The sequence below is a fragment of the Drosophila subpulchrella genome, unplaced genomic scaffold (assembly GCF_014743375.2).
Source record: "Drosophila subpulchrella strain 33 F10 #4 breed RU33 unplaced genomic scaffold, RU_Dsub_v1.1 Primary Assembly Seq354, whole genome shotgun sequence".
NCBI lineage: Eukaryota > Metazoa > Arthropoda > Insecta > Diptera > Drosophilidae > Drosophila > Drosophila subpulchrella.
The window spans coordinates 3,547,670-3,562,980 of NW_023665577.1; the positions used below are offsets into that span (position 1 = coordinate 3,547,670).

Genomic DNA, 15,311 nt, shown 5'->3' on the forward strand with positions numbered 1-15,311 from the left:
CGATACTACAATTTTACCAACTATCCAAATCCCAGTTCTGTAACGTTGCTGTTCAATTTCCAAGTCTATCCATCTATATTCTAAACGTAATTATGTTTGTATCTGAATATCACACCGTTCTTCAACTATCCCCAAGAAAAAAACTAAGCAAACTAAGTGCTATGCATATCAAAACGAAGCGAATCGATGTTCGATGACTTAACATAGCTAGAGCATATTTTCAAGGCAAGCCAAAAATGTCCTCTATAATCAAATGTAAACAGTAGGAAATCAAGCAGGAACTGCCTCAAAAACAAACACCCTTGAAGTTTGGTTTAATGTGAGAATTTTCCAGAAAATTCAAAGCTCAATTCAAGCAAAATTAAGAGCTAAAACAAATACAACTTGTGCTGGCATTGACATTTTCTGGAATTATTCAAGGGTAAAACACAAATAGAAAACTCGCATGAATCTATAAACGTATTTGGATTGCATCGAAAGAGAATTCAAAGTGGCAGTTGCCTGCTTCTGGCTATGGGAAATGTTATGAATAATGAATTGAGCAAGCAGAAAATATAACCGAACGTACATTAAAGCATACAGATATTGGCATGAGCTATAGAGGAAAGATAATGCATTATTACAGAGCAACACACCCATACACCCCATACACACACACCCCACACAACACCACCCAACAGAAACAAACAACACAAAACAAACATGTACTATTGAAATATAATTGTTAACCATGGAAAAAGAGTCTTTTAATGGAAACTGGCAGCTCATCCGATCTATTAACGATTAATGGAATTAATTAGCTAATGTGGGCGACAAAGGACTTGGCAGTCCTATAAAAATCGAGCCACATTGAGTGTACACCTGGTCTTGGTTCTGGGAAAACGGAACGGAACTTTTGCATCAATCTCCCAGTTCTGGGGGTTAGTATATGGTATACCTACATATTTCTCAGCCCAAAACCAAACGAACTTGGTTATGCCACTTCGAGGGGGAATTGTGTGCGTGCCCTGGGGCCAGAAATTTGTGTGGAAAATGATTTTATGTTTGCAATTTCCATTAGCAACTTTGGCTCGAGTCACGAACAGCCGACCGGAGACTAGGCAAAAAGTTTCCTTCTTTTTTGTGGCTTTTTTGGGGGGATGATGCCCCAGGCGGAGAACCAGATTCAACCACAACCGAAAGGTGGACCAATTCTAGGTCGTGTGTCTATCGGAGGAACATCCATTCTGGCTGAGTTCTTAGCCGCAAACCGCAGGCAAAGTCAGCAGAATCCCAATCTCCGGCACAATACGCAAGCAATTTACGCTTTCCGCTTGTTTCAATCCGAACAATTACTGGAATTTTCAATGCCTCAATGCGGCAGTTAATTTGAGTTTGGCGCACAAAAGTATGCTAGGCATTTGCGGCGGAAAAAGAAAATAAAGACGAGCCCGGGGTCCCACAAAAGCGCAACGTAGTCGCAGTCGCCGTGAAACAACGGCGCTAAGACCGTAAAGGATTTACGGCTCAATTGCGATGTGCGTGCGTCGTCGATGGGATCCTCATCCACATCCCCATCTACAGAAACAGCCACATCCACCCTTGAATGGAATAAAGCCCTTTACGAGCAGCCAAACCGAACAAAAGGAGGAAAACTCATTCACTCGGCCATTCATCGCTTGTTCCGACATCCGACAATGTTATGACCCCCGGCAGCTTCCGACACTGAAAAAAATATCATTAAACCTATCGAAAGATTTAGGATATAAAAATAAACATTCCCATATCGTATCTATAAAGATGCCATTTTAATAGTACTTTAATATCTTTAATATATAAAGATATACTTTTAACCATAGCTCATTTATGTGTAGATACTAAAAAATATAATGGTCAGTACTTGAACAAAAATTTTAAAAGCAATAATTTAGATAAAACTTATTTTGATTCTAGCAAAATATTTTATCTTGTTGGATCGTGTAAAATAGTTTTTATCATAGCTCACTTACAACAGAAAATAAGTGAGTATTAAAAGATAGTATGCTCATAACTTCATATAAATAATTATTATTGCATAGAGGCATATCCTTTTTGACGAGAAATAAAATTTTTATAAATTCATATTCCTCATTTTAAATATCTAGAAGTACTTGCAGATTCTATTATATCATTTTGGCAACCAAATTTATATTTCAAAATCCATTTCAATTCAATTATTAGGGTTTTTCGATTGTTTTTTTTTCAGAAATGTATCTTTTTAGCAGTGTTTTCTTTTAAATTAAATCCCATTTTCATTGTCTTTCATATATTTATCTCGGTGTACCTTCCACCACCAAATGCTGGTACCAGCCCGTGGCTGCGGTTTGGGGTCCCGGTTCCGGCTTGTTCGACGGGTGTTTTATGTAGTCGCAACGTGTCGCGCCCTCCCGCCCCTTTGGGGTGCGGATTTGTTTTGCCTTTTTAAATTCTTCTCCTTCATTTGCTCCGGTTGCCGGCATCTGCTATTTGGACTGGTCCTAATGAGCTACGGTCTTGGGGTTGACTGTTGCTAAATTGGAATCATGCCGGCAGAAACATTATTTTTCATTGGGATTACATTTTTATCGCATTGTCTGACAGGCGGCAGCAGTTGCCTGTCGCTGCGGTCCATGGTCCCTTTTGAAAAGGGGGACCCCGGAATGCCATGAATTCGAGCGTGATTTTTGCAGCTTAATAATGAGCCCTCGGTTTACTGACGCGTTTTATTGGCCAGCGTTTAAAGTAGGGGCGTGTTGGCAGTAAGCCCAAGATTCCTTGCCGTTAATGTGTGAAATGTCCTCGTCCTGGTCCCCACACCATCTCCATTATCCCATTTATATTCAGCCATTATAATCACGAGGCATCGATTCCTTTTCGCAAAAGTTATGGCTTGGCCCAAATCGAATCATGAGTTGGCAGAAAAACTGACAGATACGAGCAAATTGAAGCAGACAGATAGAGGACAGGAAAGCATTACTTTGGGGGTGTAAGTCCCCTGATCCGGAACCGGAACTGCGCTACGTCTGCCTTTGAAATGGTGCATGAATATCTGATTAGCCGGCTGTCGGCCTAATCAGAAATCCTGGCCATCAATCAATCAATTGGAAAAGTGTCTCTGCCAATGCATATTATTGAAAGTGACGCAGTCAGATACATTTCCACCTTTTATCTACGAAAATATAATGGAATGGCTTCTAATTTAAGCTTATTAGGACCAAGGAAGGTGAAGAAAATATAATATTTGCCATATTTTCGTTCTACAAACAAACAGTGAGTTCTACTAGTATTCCATTTCTTTGGAAAGTGTTTTTTAGAAGTATATAATTTTATTTAATAGCTTCCTGGAATTCATATTTACTTTACTTTACCAAGAACTGCCCATCCTCCAAGGTAATTCATATTAATTTGGAGGGTTTATCTTGTACTTTCCTACGCCTGGACAGCGCAAAACTTGGTAATTGGAATTTATATTTATACATCAAAAGGGAAAGTAACAGGCAATAACTTTGCCTCAACTTTTTGTAAATTGATATTTGCTCTATTAAGCGAGCGAGTTGCCCCAAAAACATTAGCCATCTCCTGAGCGATGAGCCACCCCAAAAGAAAGAAAAAGAGTGGCCCATACCAGAGCTTTAATTACTTAATTTGAATTTCTCAGCGACGCTTCCTAATACAATTTATTACAATTTGCTGATGGGTATGATGGGTCGCTACGGACAGGTCACAGTTTGTGGTTGCCGTTGTTCCATGGCAAGGACAACAATAGAACGGACGTTCAAATTGCCGCCACGTGACTCCATTGTGTGATTACCTCCGCCAGCTAGTTACTCCCATCCATGGGGGCATCTTTAGCGAGATAATGAAAAAAGGATAATAAATTGCATTAAATTTGACATCGTTGTGGGGGAGGCGCGTGCCACTACCCCTGGCCAGGAAAAAAGGGAATAAAGCAAAGGAAGGCCTTTTCTACTCGTTTTCCTTTCATACCGTTTGCCATAGAACCATTTTATTAATAACATTATGATTGTCCTTCCTGCGAAGGTGGATGGGGCCGTTTTAGCTGGAAATCGAGCAGCTTTTCAATTGTGAGTGCTAGTGCTTCAAAGCGATCAAAGCTTTGACCCCGAAGTGCCTGCTATATCAACTTGCGTTGCCTTCAAGTGGACAGCAATTTAGATAAGAGTATTTTTACCTTTGTGGAGGGCTTGGTTATTATTAAATGATGGATATTGGATTTGGTTTCGTAGTGTTGCGTTAAAACATAAAGTAGAAAATGTGCTAGCGAAAAGGTCATTGGGAATGGTCCTTGAAATTCACAGATTAAATCATTTAAAACAAGAAAGGAAGTTAGCTTCGGCAAACCGAAGCTTATATACCCTTGCAGCTATAATTATTAAATTTAAAAACACAAAAAATGATATTCCCAATAGTATAAGATTGTCCGATTTCGATAAAATTTAATTCAAAATTCAAAACTCATTAAAAAATGTTATTTCCAAGCTTAGGAGGTTATATGCCAAAAAACACCAAAGATATAATTTTGTTAAAATTTTTTTTTTTCCGTTTATTCCTATGGGAGCTATAAGATATAGTTGTCCGATCCGGCTGGTTCCGACTTATATACTACCTGCAAAAGATATAAGACTTTTGGGAAAGTTTTAGACGGACAGACGGACATGGCTAGATCGACTCGTCTAGTCATGCTGATCAAGAATATATATACTTTATGGGGTCGGAAACGTCTCCTTCACTGCGTTGCAAACTTCTGACTGAAATCAATATACCCTCTGGAAGGGTATAAAAACACTTTCTTTAAAAAAAATAGAACACGTCTAACGTTAGCTGGAAAAGATATGTATAATTTATAATTCTAACTACCAAATTTTAAACTTGGTTAAAATCGTATAATTTTATTTTTACCAATAACCTACTATTAATTTTTTTAGCTATTAATGAAAAAAAAAGTAGAAAACACCTCAATCTTACTACTTCTGCCCATGCGACGATCCACGGAAGGGAGGGGATACAGGGGATAGTTCCCACACTCGGGTTTAAAAGTACATGTAATAGGTATTTTGTTCCAAATTGTTTGATTTCTACTCAACAATTATTTTGTATATCCCCCCTACAACCAAATTCTGGATCCGCCACTGCTTGTGCCCAATACTTTTCGCTGTTCCTGGCTGACAAATAAATATCGTAGATTGTAAAGTTGTCCTTAAATGCTTGACAATAATATTGCCAAGGAGCGGAAACCGTCTCCTGTCCATGTGAACTAATGCCGGAAACTCGAGCTACTCGGGCGCAATGGCAACCGGAAGTGCTCATACAGTTGAATTACAGCAATGACAGCTAAAGTTTTTATGTGGGGCCGTAAGACGGACAGCCGAGAGGAAATGAGCCCGGCTTTAAGCCCGAGAGTTTTCAGTTTCCTCTGGCCAATTTTATTGCATTCCGCTGGCGGAAGCCTGGCCAAGACAATAAATGGCAAACTTGCACGAAATTTGTCCGAATCTTTGTATGTGACCTGATGCGATAAATGGTTGTGGGTCATCGCGGGGATAAGCAGCCCAACCAAAGTAATTTAAACTGCAGATAGGGGAAATCAAATCAAGGTTTGTAGAGACCGAAAAATATCCGTCAAATAACACGGAATTCTCGGTGACGCATGGACTATACATCTTGGTCTCTCTAGCTGGGCTGTCTGTCAATCGATAAGGCCATAACGTTTCGGATACACCAGCACTTGAACCCGGTGACAGTGATTAACTAGTTTTCGTAGCGGCAGCCTAACGATTGCGGCAAATTACTCAACAACTTAATTCGGTGTTCAACAAGTGGTTAATCAGCGATCGTCGCCTCGCGCTTGTTTTCTTTGTACTTGCAGGATGGAAAGACTCGATTCTGTCGATTCCGAAGAAATGGCTGTCCACGGCCGAGTCCGTGGACGAATTCGGATTCCCTGACGTGAGTATAAATTGATTAAACCATTTCCAATTTTCCTCCCGCCCTTTTTCCAGCAAATATTTGCCCAAGGGCTGAGCTCGACTGTTACTTGAATAATTCGTAGACAAACACAGACACACAGGCATACAGACAGACTAATCCTGTTTGTTATAATTACAAATGCAAATAACGAGGGCTTTTGTATGGCAACGGGAGCCACGAGCTCCGAGCTCCTGGCAACCAACCTGCAAACAAACCGGAAAAACCAACCTTTTCAAACCCAAGCCCACTCCACACCGAATCTTCCATCCCCTCGAACTCACCTGCAAAAAAAGCACAGCAGCCAAGGCAGCAACCCCCGAAAAGCAGAGTTAGACATCAAAATTGTAAACTGAAAGGGGATCCACCGAAAAAGACAAGTGACAGGAGACCGGGTTTGGGGTATTCCGTATTTCGTGTGGGGCTTAACAAAAGTTTCAGTTGCTTTGAAAGCGGAGAACAGAGAAAAATCCGGAAGTCAACGACATGTTGACACTTTTAACGTTTCGACTGTGGACTGTTAAGTGGAAAATTGTGTTTTCTTCAGCAGGTACATACTAACATCTATTCAAACACACGGTCTACTTATGAGTCTGCAGTCAGAATTTCTGCATCCATAATGAGCTGCCTTGACCATCCAGAGAATCGATTTGGAGTGCAGACCTCGAAGTCCAACTGGGGAATTCCTAGGGCAAAACTCTCAATTAAAGTTTCCGGTCGAGGGTGGAAAAACGATTCGGAAAAAATGTCAAGGAGTCGGAGTACAATGTCAGATTTAAGCTATGCCATTTCTTGTTCCCTTTATTTTTTTGTGATTTGAAATTCGGCTCCCCAGGGCATAAACTTTTTGTGTTGCTGGTGGCAGGACTAGGAAACTTTCCATTTGACGCTCGATATTGCCGTGCATACAAATGAGGAAAATGGGGGAAAATAAGGGAAAATGGGAAAAGCGGGCAATGCCAAGTGTCTAAGATGAGTGGAAGTGAAATAAAATTAAATTTGCAGCACCGAGCAGTTTGCTAACCCCATCGAGAAACCCTTTTTTGCAGACTCTACCCAAGGTGCCCGTGCCGGCGCTGGATGAAACGATGGCCGACTACATCCGCGCCCTGGAGCCGATCACCACGCCGGCGCAGCTGGAGCGGACCAAGGAGCTGATCAGGCAGTTCACGGCCCCCCAGGGATTGGGGCCTCGGCTGCATCAGTATCTGCTGGACAAGCGCGAGGCGGAGGACAACTGGGTGAGCATAACCGAAGGGGTCTTAAATAAAATGTAGTTTGCAATTAAAACTCTTATTTATCTTATTTCTTAAGAACTACCTTCACCCTTTATAATTCCTTGAAAATAATCAATATGTTGGGTTTTATAAATTTAAATTATGAGTTATTATTTAAGAAGTTCCCACGAAAGCCTTCTGATACCAAAACAACTTAAATACACTGATAAAAAATGAAACATCACAAATAAATATGTGCTTATTGAATTCAGAATTTTGTTTTAAATACATCAACTAATATTAAAATAATATATAAATAAATGGTTTTATTTGAAGATATTTAAATCAAGGTAGAAAATAGTATATGGTATCTAATAGATATCGAATAGGTACTTTGAAGGTACGTAGCTATTATTGATCAATTTAATATTTTTATACTTAAACTTATGGATAACAATCGAATTAAAAATATTTAATTTGTCTATAAAATGAATGAACTTACTACGATTCTTTATCAGTGTACTTCTTTTGCAATAATATGCCATTAAAAATGCAAAAATAAATATATTCAACAAACAATTTCTTTTTGAAAGGTTACAATCAAATTTTCGTGTATTTTAAGTTACTGTTGGGCTGTTTGACAAAATATATATTCCATATTATGTGTTCCACACTTCAATCAGCCGAAAATTCTGGGATTTGGATGGGATCGTCTCAAGTTACTTGGCGACGGCGGCCGAGGGCGCCGTGGGAGGGGAATCTTTGATGGTCGGGGCCGTGGGGGCGGCCGTCACGGGGGTGGGGACATTGCTCTCGCCGGGGGAGGGGGGCTGGGGCACCGAGATGGTGGTGCCCGAGGGGGTGATGATGTCGTCGTTGTTGGTGGTGCTGGTGGTGCTGGCGGTGGTGGCAGGAGAATCGGTGGGTGGCGTGGGCACCGACTGGGTGGTGGTCTCGCCAGGTGCCTCGGTGGTGGCGGTGGTGCTGTTGCTGGGAGCAGGGGTGGGCTCTGGGGCGGCGGTGGTCGAGGGCGTGGGCGCAACGGTGGTGGTATTGGGCGCAGCAGTGGGGCTGGCCGTTATGGGCACACAGGTGGCGTTGACCTTCAAGCTGCCGCACTCGGCGCTCGGGAAATAGCTGGCGCAGGACATGCACTCCTGCATCGCCATGTTGAAGAAGGATCCAGAGGAGCAGTTCTTCACGGTGTAGGTCCTATTAGAATAGCACTGGTAGAAGGTCGATGCGTCCTCGTAGTTCGGCAGCCTCATAGCCTGCGTGCAGACGACGGGATCGATCTTTTCGCTATACTCCTTTAGACTTGCGCAGGTATCGCCATTTACGGCCACTAAGGCGGCGAGCACAAAGATCACTTCGGGATTGGGGTATGGAGTTGAGATGGTATGGTGTGTTATTAATGGGCTATATCCTGGTGGCCTTGGGGGTGCTACTGCTTACCGGTTTTCATCATGTTACTGGTGATTTTTCCTTTTCCGTTCACTTGGGGAAGAATGATGAAGAATGGCTACGTCTGGCTGCTAACTCGGCTCACCGATCACTGATGCATTCCAGCCAGCTCCAAAGCCTTTTTATGCCACCACAGCCCATGTTAGACACGTTTAATCAGCCCGCTGCTAGATTAATTCGTGTTTGTTTCGCCCGGGTGCGAAATTGAAATCAGCAATGCCAACCTTGCATGCTTAATTGCGCCTTAGACTCGTCGAACCCGAAGTTTCGTTCGGTAATCTCGGCCAGATAAGGTCGTTGGCGGAAACTACTCCGAATCTGACGGCCAAGTGACTCCGAGTAGTAGGAACCCCTCATTCCAAGTGTCATGTCAATTAGCATCGCGGCTAGATGATCTTGGTGGGCGAAGATCCCGGCCCCCTGTTAATGACTTCATGATATTTTCTAGCGAACTCAAGTTCTCAGCACTTTATCTGTGGCATGCAGATAACACTGGTTCTTACTCCACAACATCTTCGTTTTCGTTTTGGGGAACCACTGAGTTCTCCAGAAATGCTAAATTGTCATGGTGATTACTGAGGAACAATACCCTGAATATAGGAGAATTTGAAATATACATATGAGTTAATTAAAGGTCCAATTTTTATAGGTATATTAATACCTATACCATCATTTTATTATATTATATTATATTATTATTATTATATTAAATAAAAATAAAATCAAAAATTTATTGAAAGAACAAAATAAAATAATAATAAATGTATATTAGAAATAAGCATAAAAAAAACACTGCAAATATCTAACCATGTAGTAAATAAGCTAGACTCAAATAGACCAAAGAAAACAAAATGAAATGATACTAAACCAGAAGAGCTGAAGGCCTATAGCTCCTATAGCTCATGCACACTGTTAGCATTTAGTTTATAATTACTTGTTAGCATTATATAAATAAATAAATATTATATTTTCAGAATAGGGATCCTTCTTTAAAATTACCTCTCAAATTAGACTGCATCTGAATTTTATAAGTTTAATTTTGAAAATATTTTCAAGTTTTTACTTAGAAACATACATAATATGTTTAAAAAGTATATCATAAATAGTCCTTTTATAAATTAATTCCCAAAATTGATAAGCTTATGGTGAATTATAATGTTTTCATAATTTATTCTTAATACTTTAAAATATGAAAAATCATTGGTTCCACCAAGCCTTCATTTTAATAATAATTTCTGTCTCCTTGATAACAACATCATTAATAATACCATAATAATTTGATTTACCTTTACTACCTGTCAATGCTAATCTGGAGATTTAAGTTAAACTAAAAATCAAGATAGATAATGTCAAATTATTGTCCGATCGGGAAAGGAGAACCTCATACCTAAGTTCTGACAGTCAGTTCCTATCAATGCTTCACTTTTCCTTTTCATTTTACATTATCGGATTCGGATGTCAATGGCGGCGTATCAAAATATTCCGTAAAAAACAAGAAATCGCAATCAATTACCCATTTTCGGCTCTCTACCGCGATAAGGAAGTTCTAGAAACAACAACTGTCATTCCCCGAACCCATTTCCATTCCCATTCCCGTTGAGACATATGAACGAAAGCCATTGCCAGTTAGATATTTAATTACTTTAGGTTGCTATTTAGAGTAGTGAATGAAATTCCGCTTGCTGATGGGCATTGAACTGGCGATTCTGGTCGGGATTGGACTGGCTTTTAGGAGGTGGCTGGCTTCTTTTGGGCCTTGCTGGGTGGCGTCGGCTTCTTGGCGGCCTTGGCGGGAGTGGGGGCAGCTGGCTTCTTGGGGGAGGCAGTGGGCTTCTTGGCCATGGCGGCCTTGGAGGGCACTGGAACGGTGGGCTTCTTGGCGGCCACAGGGACCGAGGGCTTCTTCGACTTCTGGGGAACTGGTACCACGGGCTTGGAGACCGAGACGGTGGGTGGGGTTGGTGGCTCTGGAGCAGGGGTGGGTGGAATGGGGTGGACCTCAACCTCCTCCTCGTGATTCTCATGGTGGTGCTCCTGGTGTTCGTGGTGATCCTGGTGATCCTGGTGATCCTGGTGTTCGTGGTGGTCGTGGTGCCCCGGGGTCTCAACGTCCAACTGAGAGTGTGCGGAGATCACTGGTGGTGAATCCTCGACAGCCAGCACAGTAATAGGAGCAGCGGTGGGCAGGACATCCATGGGTGGGGCCGGGATGTAGTGGGCGGGCGACACGCATTGCTGGAGGACGAAGGTGAAGACCTCGCCGGCGGGACAGTGGACGGTCAGCTGGCTGCCGTTGACGCTCTGGCACACATAGTACTCCGAGTTGCTGTAGTAACTGGGCCAGCGGATGCTGATCTCACTGCGGGCACACTGCAGCTTGTAGTCCATGCGGGCCTGGCTTAAAGCCAGCAGGCTCAGAAGGGTCAATGCGAATACTGCCAGGATCAGAAAAATTTTAAATAAATAGTAACAATTCTCTCAGACACCAATAGATCCTACCTTTCATTTCGGGGTTGCGTCCGTTTTTGGTTATCCGTGATTGTTAAGGGGAACCGTGGTACTGTTCTCTAAACGGTCCAATTGCCATTATTTATACCACCTGGCATCTTGCTATCGGCAATCAATAATCAGACATCAGAAATCAGTATTCAGCTATCAGCGATCTCCGCACGAGGCTTTCAGATAGGCCGCTCCCCAAAAAAGGTTTCCCAAAACTCCCACCTAATTGAATTTGTGTCGAACACGAAAAAGAAATAGCGACCATTAACACGTTTTTCATGTTACAACCTTGCCCTGAAAATTATTACTTGATCTATTTAGGTTTATATTTAGTTTTATAAGGTGTTAGGTAAACCAAAAGTATGTTTTAAGCTCTAAATTCTCTAGGCTCTTTCAATCTACACATTGAAAATATTTCTAGACTTACCCGAAATATTTAATTTTAAATTATTATCTTATTCGAAAAATCCTCTGCCTGTTAAACTAAAAGTAGGTTTAAGACTCTGACATTCAATACCTTTTCTTTTTTTTAAATATGCAAATATTTAAATTTATTATAAATTTTATTATAATTAAATTATATGCTTTAAATTATTGCTTTCTGACATTCAATACCTTTTCTTTTTTTTAAATATGCAAATATTTAAATTTATTATAAATTTTATTATAATTAAATTATATGCTTTCAGTAGTATAGTTTTAATATGTTTAACTAAGAGTTGGTTTTATACCTAGAACACCTATGAAAATGTATAGTTTAAAACCTACTAATATTTCAACAAGGGGATAAGAACCAAATTTTAAAAAATCTTCAGTGTCAATAAACTGTTTTTGAAAATATTAAACAATTCAAATTATTTCTTAACAGGCCTATTACTACTGGCTCAATGAGATGTACATGAATATTCGCATCCCCTTGCCGATCAACTCGAATCCGGGCATGGTGTTCCCGCCACGTCGCTTTAAGACGGTCCACGACGTGGCTCACTTCGCCGCCCGGCTGCTAGACGGGATCCTGAGCCACCGTGAGATGCTGGACAGTGGGGAGTTGCCTCTGGAGCGGGCTGCTTCCAGGGAGAAGAATCAGCCTCTGTGCATGGCTCAGTATTATCGACTCCTGGGCTCCTGCCGTCGACCAGGTGTTGAGCAGGACTCCCAGTTCCTGCCGTCGCGAGAGCGTGTGAACGACGAGGATCGCCATGTGGTGGTCATCTGCCGCAACCAGATGTACTGCGTTGTCCTGCAGGCCAACGATCGTGGCAAGTTGTCCGAGAGCGAGATAGCCTCGCAGATCCTCTACGTCCTTAGCGATGCTCCCTGTCTGCCCGCTAAGCCCGCTCCGGTGGGTCTGCTCACCGCCGAACCAAGAAGCCGATGGGCACGTGACCGCGAAATGCTGCAGCAGGACGAGCGTAATCAACGCAATCTGGAGCTCATTGAGACCGCCCAGGTGGTGCTCTGTCTGGACGAACCGCTGGCTGGGAACTTCAATGCCCGTGGCTTCACCGGCGCCACGCCCACCGTCCACAGGGCTGGGGATCGGGACGAGACGAACATGGCCCACGAGATGATCCACGGCGGAGGCAGCGAGTACAACTCCGGAAATCGCTGGTTCGACAAGACCATGCAGGTTGTTATGTGCTAATTATTTATTTAGACGTTTAGATTCAAGTAAATATTGAAAAGTTATCTTATGGACATAGGATTGTTAGGTCCGTAGGAATTTTAAATATGTCTTCAAACTTAAATTAAAATTAAAATTAATTAAATTACACTCTTTTACCCAGCTCATTATCTGTACCGATGGAACTTGGGGCCTGTGCTATGAGCACTCCTGTTCCGAGGGCATTGCTGTGGTGCAGCTGCTGGAGAAGATCTACAAGAACATAGAGGATCACCCGGCCGAGGATAATGGTCTGCCGCAGCATCACTTGCCGCCACCGGAGCGTCTCGAGTGGCATGTAAATCAGCCGCTCCAACTGCGCTTTGGCCAGGCCTCCCAGAGCGTGGATAAATGCATCGATGACCTGGACTTCTACGTCTACCGCTACCAGAGTTACGGGAAAACCTTCATCAAGTCATGTCAGGTCAGTCCGGACGTCTACATTCAGCTGGCTCTGCAACTGGCCCACTACAAGCTCTACGGGCACCTGGTGGCCACCTACGAGAGTGCATCCACGCGGAGATTTTTGCATGTGAGTTTATAAATTTCTATGTTGAGCAATAAGAAAGATAATATTATACTAATACTAACCCATCTATGAAACTTAGCAAGTTAAACATATTCTAGAACAAAACAATATTACTCATCTCGAAAACGGCCGATATTACAAATGTGTATCATATTTCAATTTTAATTAATATTACTTTAACATTTTCGACAGTATCGTTCGATTTCTTTTTGGCACCCATAAAAAGGAAGAAGAACTATTAAGTTTTATATTGCTATATTATAAAATAATAATATATTTAATATACTTCAGCCAAATTTAATCTTTATTACTAAATAGATTACCATCAAAACATTCCATTTGAGTTAGAACATTATTGTACAGGGAATTTTAGTAATATCCATCCATCAATTTTGTAAATTTATAATTTGCCATTACAATTTGTTAGTCTGACCATCATCCATTTCATTTTTCTCCGTGAAATCCCTTCTAGGGCCGCGTGGACTGCATCAGGGCCGCCAGCACGGAGGCATTGGAGTGGGCCAAGGCCATGTGCCAGGGCGAGGGCGCCAACGTTGCCCTGGAGAGCGATCGCGAGGAGGAGGAGGAGTCACGCAAGGTCAAGTTTAGCATTTACAGTGTGGGTATTCCAGCGTATACCCACCTTCTCGGTATGAGTTGCTCATCTTCGTTCCCACCCACAGAAGGATCACCTGCGTGAGCTGTTCCGCTGCGCCGTCGCCCGCCAGACGGAGGTGATGGTGAAGAACATCCTGGGCAACGGCATCGACATCCCCTTGCTGGGACTCCGAGAGGCCAGCATAGAGGTCACTGGCGAGATGCACGAGCTCTTCAAGGACGAGTCCTACAACATCTCGCAGTGCTTCTTGCTCTCCACCAGTCAGGTAGTAATGGGCCATAGGGTCCCCGCCAAAAAAGCACCGCACCACCCTGCACTCTTTCACCTCTGCACCACCTAATCATATCTAGCACCACAGCACCACCACTGAGCACCACTAGCCAGCTGCACAAGTAGGTATCAGCTAGAATGAAGGTCTAACTGTTCTGCTTAAAGAAATTATGATTTATGTTATAAGTAGACCTCGTATTCTATGTGAAATTGATTTCGTAAACTCTATATTCATTAAACATGTTTCTATAATATCATAATTAGATAGATAGCTAAAAATTGAATTAAACGATTTCACATAAAATGCGACGTCTAGTTAAAAAGTTTAAGGGTCGTTATAATTCCCTCTTTGTAATCCCCTCATAGGTGGCCTGCTCTACGGACAGCTTCATGGGATACGGACCGGTAACGCCTCGAGGATATGGCTGCTCCTATAATCCCCAGCCGGAGCAGATCGTCTTCTGCGTGTCGGCCTTCTACTCCTGCGAGGACACGAGTGCCTCGCGCTACGCCAAGTCGCTGCAGGACTCGCTGGACATAATGCGAGATCTACTACAGAATTAGAGCCCCAAAAGGGGTTCCAACCAAAACATATCAGTAAATGTACCTTAGCAGGTTAGCGAACGAAACTAAGTAAGTGTAACTAGCGACCGCCCGGGCGTTTCATTTGTGACCAAGCACCACCAAGCGAGCCACCCAACGAGGGGTGGGGATCTGAGAATCTGAAGATCCGAGAAGGATAACGAAATCGAAAACTAATGTCAATCACTATCATGTTGAGACAAGCAAAAAAAAAACAGAAAAGCTATATATGCAACCCATTCGCTTTACATATCCGTTTACCTAAGTATCCTCGTAGTTGAAATTAGAGCAACTCTAGTCAATTAAATGTTTTAGAGCCATTTTATGCGCAAACTGTTAGTGCTGTTATCTAAGTGTTTATTGTGCAATATTAATTATGAATGCTAGTTATACTAATTCAAACGCTAACTCATTTAGCAGAGCTTACGAACTTGTTTTAGCCCCCACTGTCCGCAAATTATGGCGTGAAAGCCCGCAAGTATGCAA

General features: G+C 42.2%; 3 protein-coding genes across 3 annotated transcripts in view; 1 reads left to right on the forward strand and 2 right to left on the reverse strand.

The window, feature by feature from the left end:
- LOC119560229 (choline O-acetyltransferase) overlaps window positions 1-15,040 on the forward strand; it is a 28,460-nt gene extending 13,420 nt beyond the window's left edge. Inside the window, exons 3-9 of the mRNA XM_037873591.1 lie at window positions 5,885-5,964; window positions 7,032-7,223; window positions 12,031-12,792; window positions 12,950-13,357; window positions 13,827-13,973; window positions 14,038-14,238; window positions 14,610-15,040. Coding sequence (XP_037729519.1) covers window positions 5,885-5,964; window positions 7,032-7,223; window positions 12,031-12,792; window positions 12,950-13,357; window positions 13,827-13,973; window positions 14,038-14,238; window positions 14,610-14,807 — 1,988 coding nt within the window. The 3' untranslated portion in view covers window positions 14,808-15,040. The remainder of the gene's footprint in view (window positions 1-5,884; window positions 5,965-7,031; window positions 7,224-12,030; window positions 12,793-12,949; window positions 13,358-13,826; window positions 13,974-14,037; window positions 14,239-14,609) is intronic.
- LOC119560152 (peritrophin-55) lies at window positions 7,919-9,044 on the reverse strand. The gene is made up of 2 exons (XM_037873506.1): window positions 8,888-9,044; window positions 7,919-8,568 (listed from the first exon to the last, which is right to left on the reverse strand). The coding sequence occupies exons 1-2, from the start codon at window positions 9,042-9,044 to the stop codon at window positions 7,919-7,921; spliced, it is 807 nt and encodes a 268-aa protein (XP_037729434.1).
- Window positions 10,392-11,229, reverse strand: LOC119560399 (peritrophin-55). The gene is made up of 2 exons (XM_037873827.1): window positions 11,163-11,229; window positions 10,392-11,098 (listed from the first exon to the last, which is right to left on the reverse strand). Exons 1-2 carry the CDS (start codon window positions 11,167-11,169, stop codon window positions 10,392-10,394), a joined length of 714 nt encoding a protein of 237 aa, XP_037729755.1. The 5' UTR covers window positions 11,170-11,229.
- Window positions 15,041-15,311: the final 271 nt, after the last annotated feature.

Bases quoted from the DNA above. Each gene is read 5' to 3' on its own strand.
- LOC119560152 (XM_037873506.1), bottom strand. From the start codon at position 9,044: ATGCTAATTGACATGACACTTGGAATGAGGGGTTCCTACTACTCGGAG. The intron at 8,569-8,887 runs GTTGGCATTGCT...CCAATCCCGAAG, and splicing joins GGCGCAATTAAGCATGCAAG to TGATCTTTGTGCTCGCCGCC.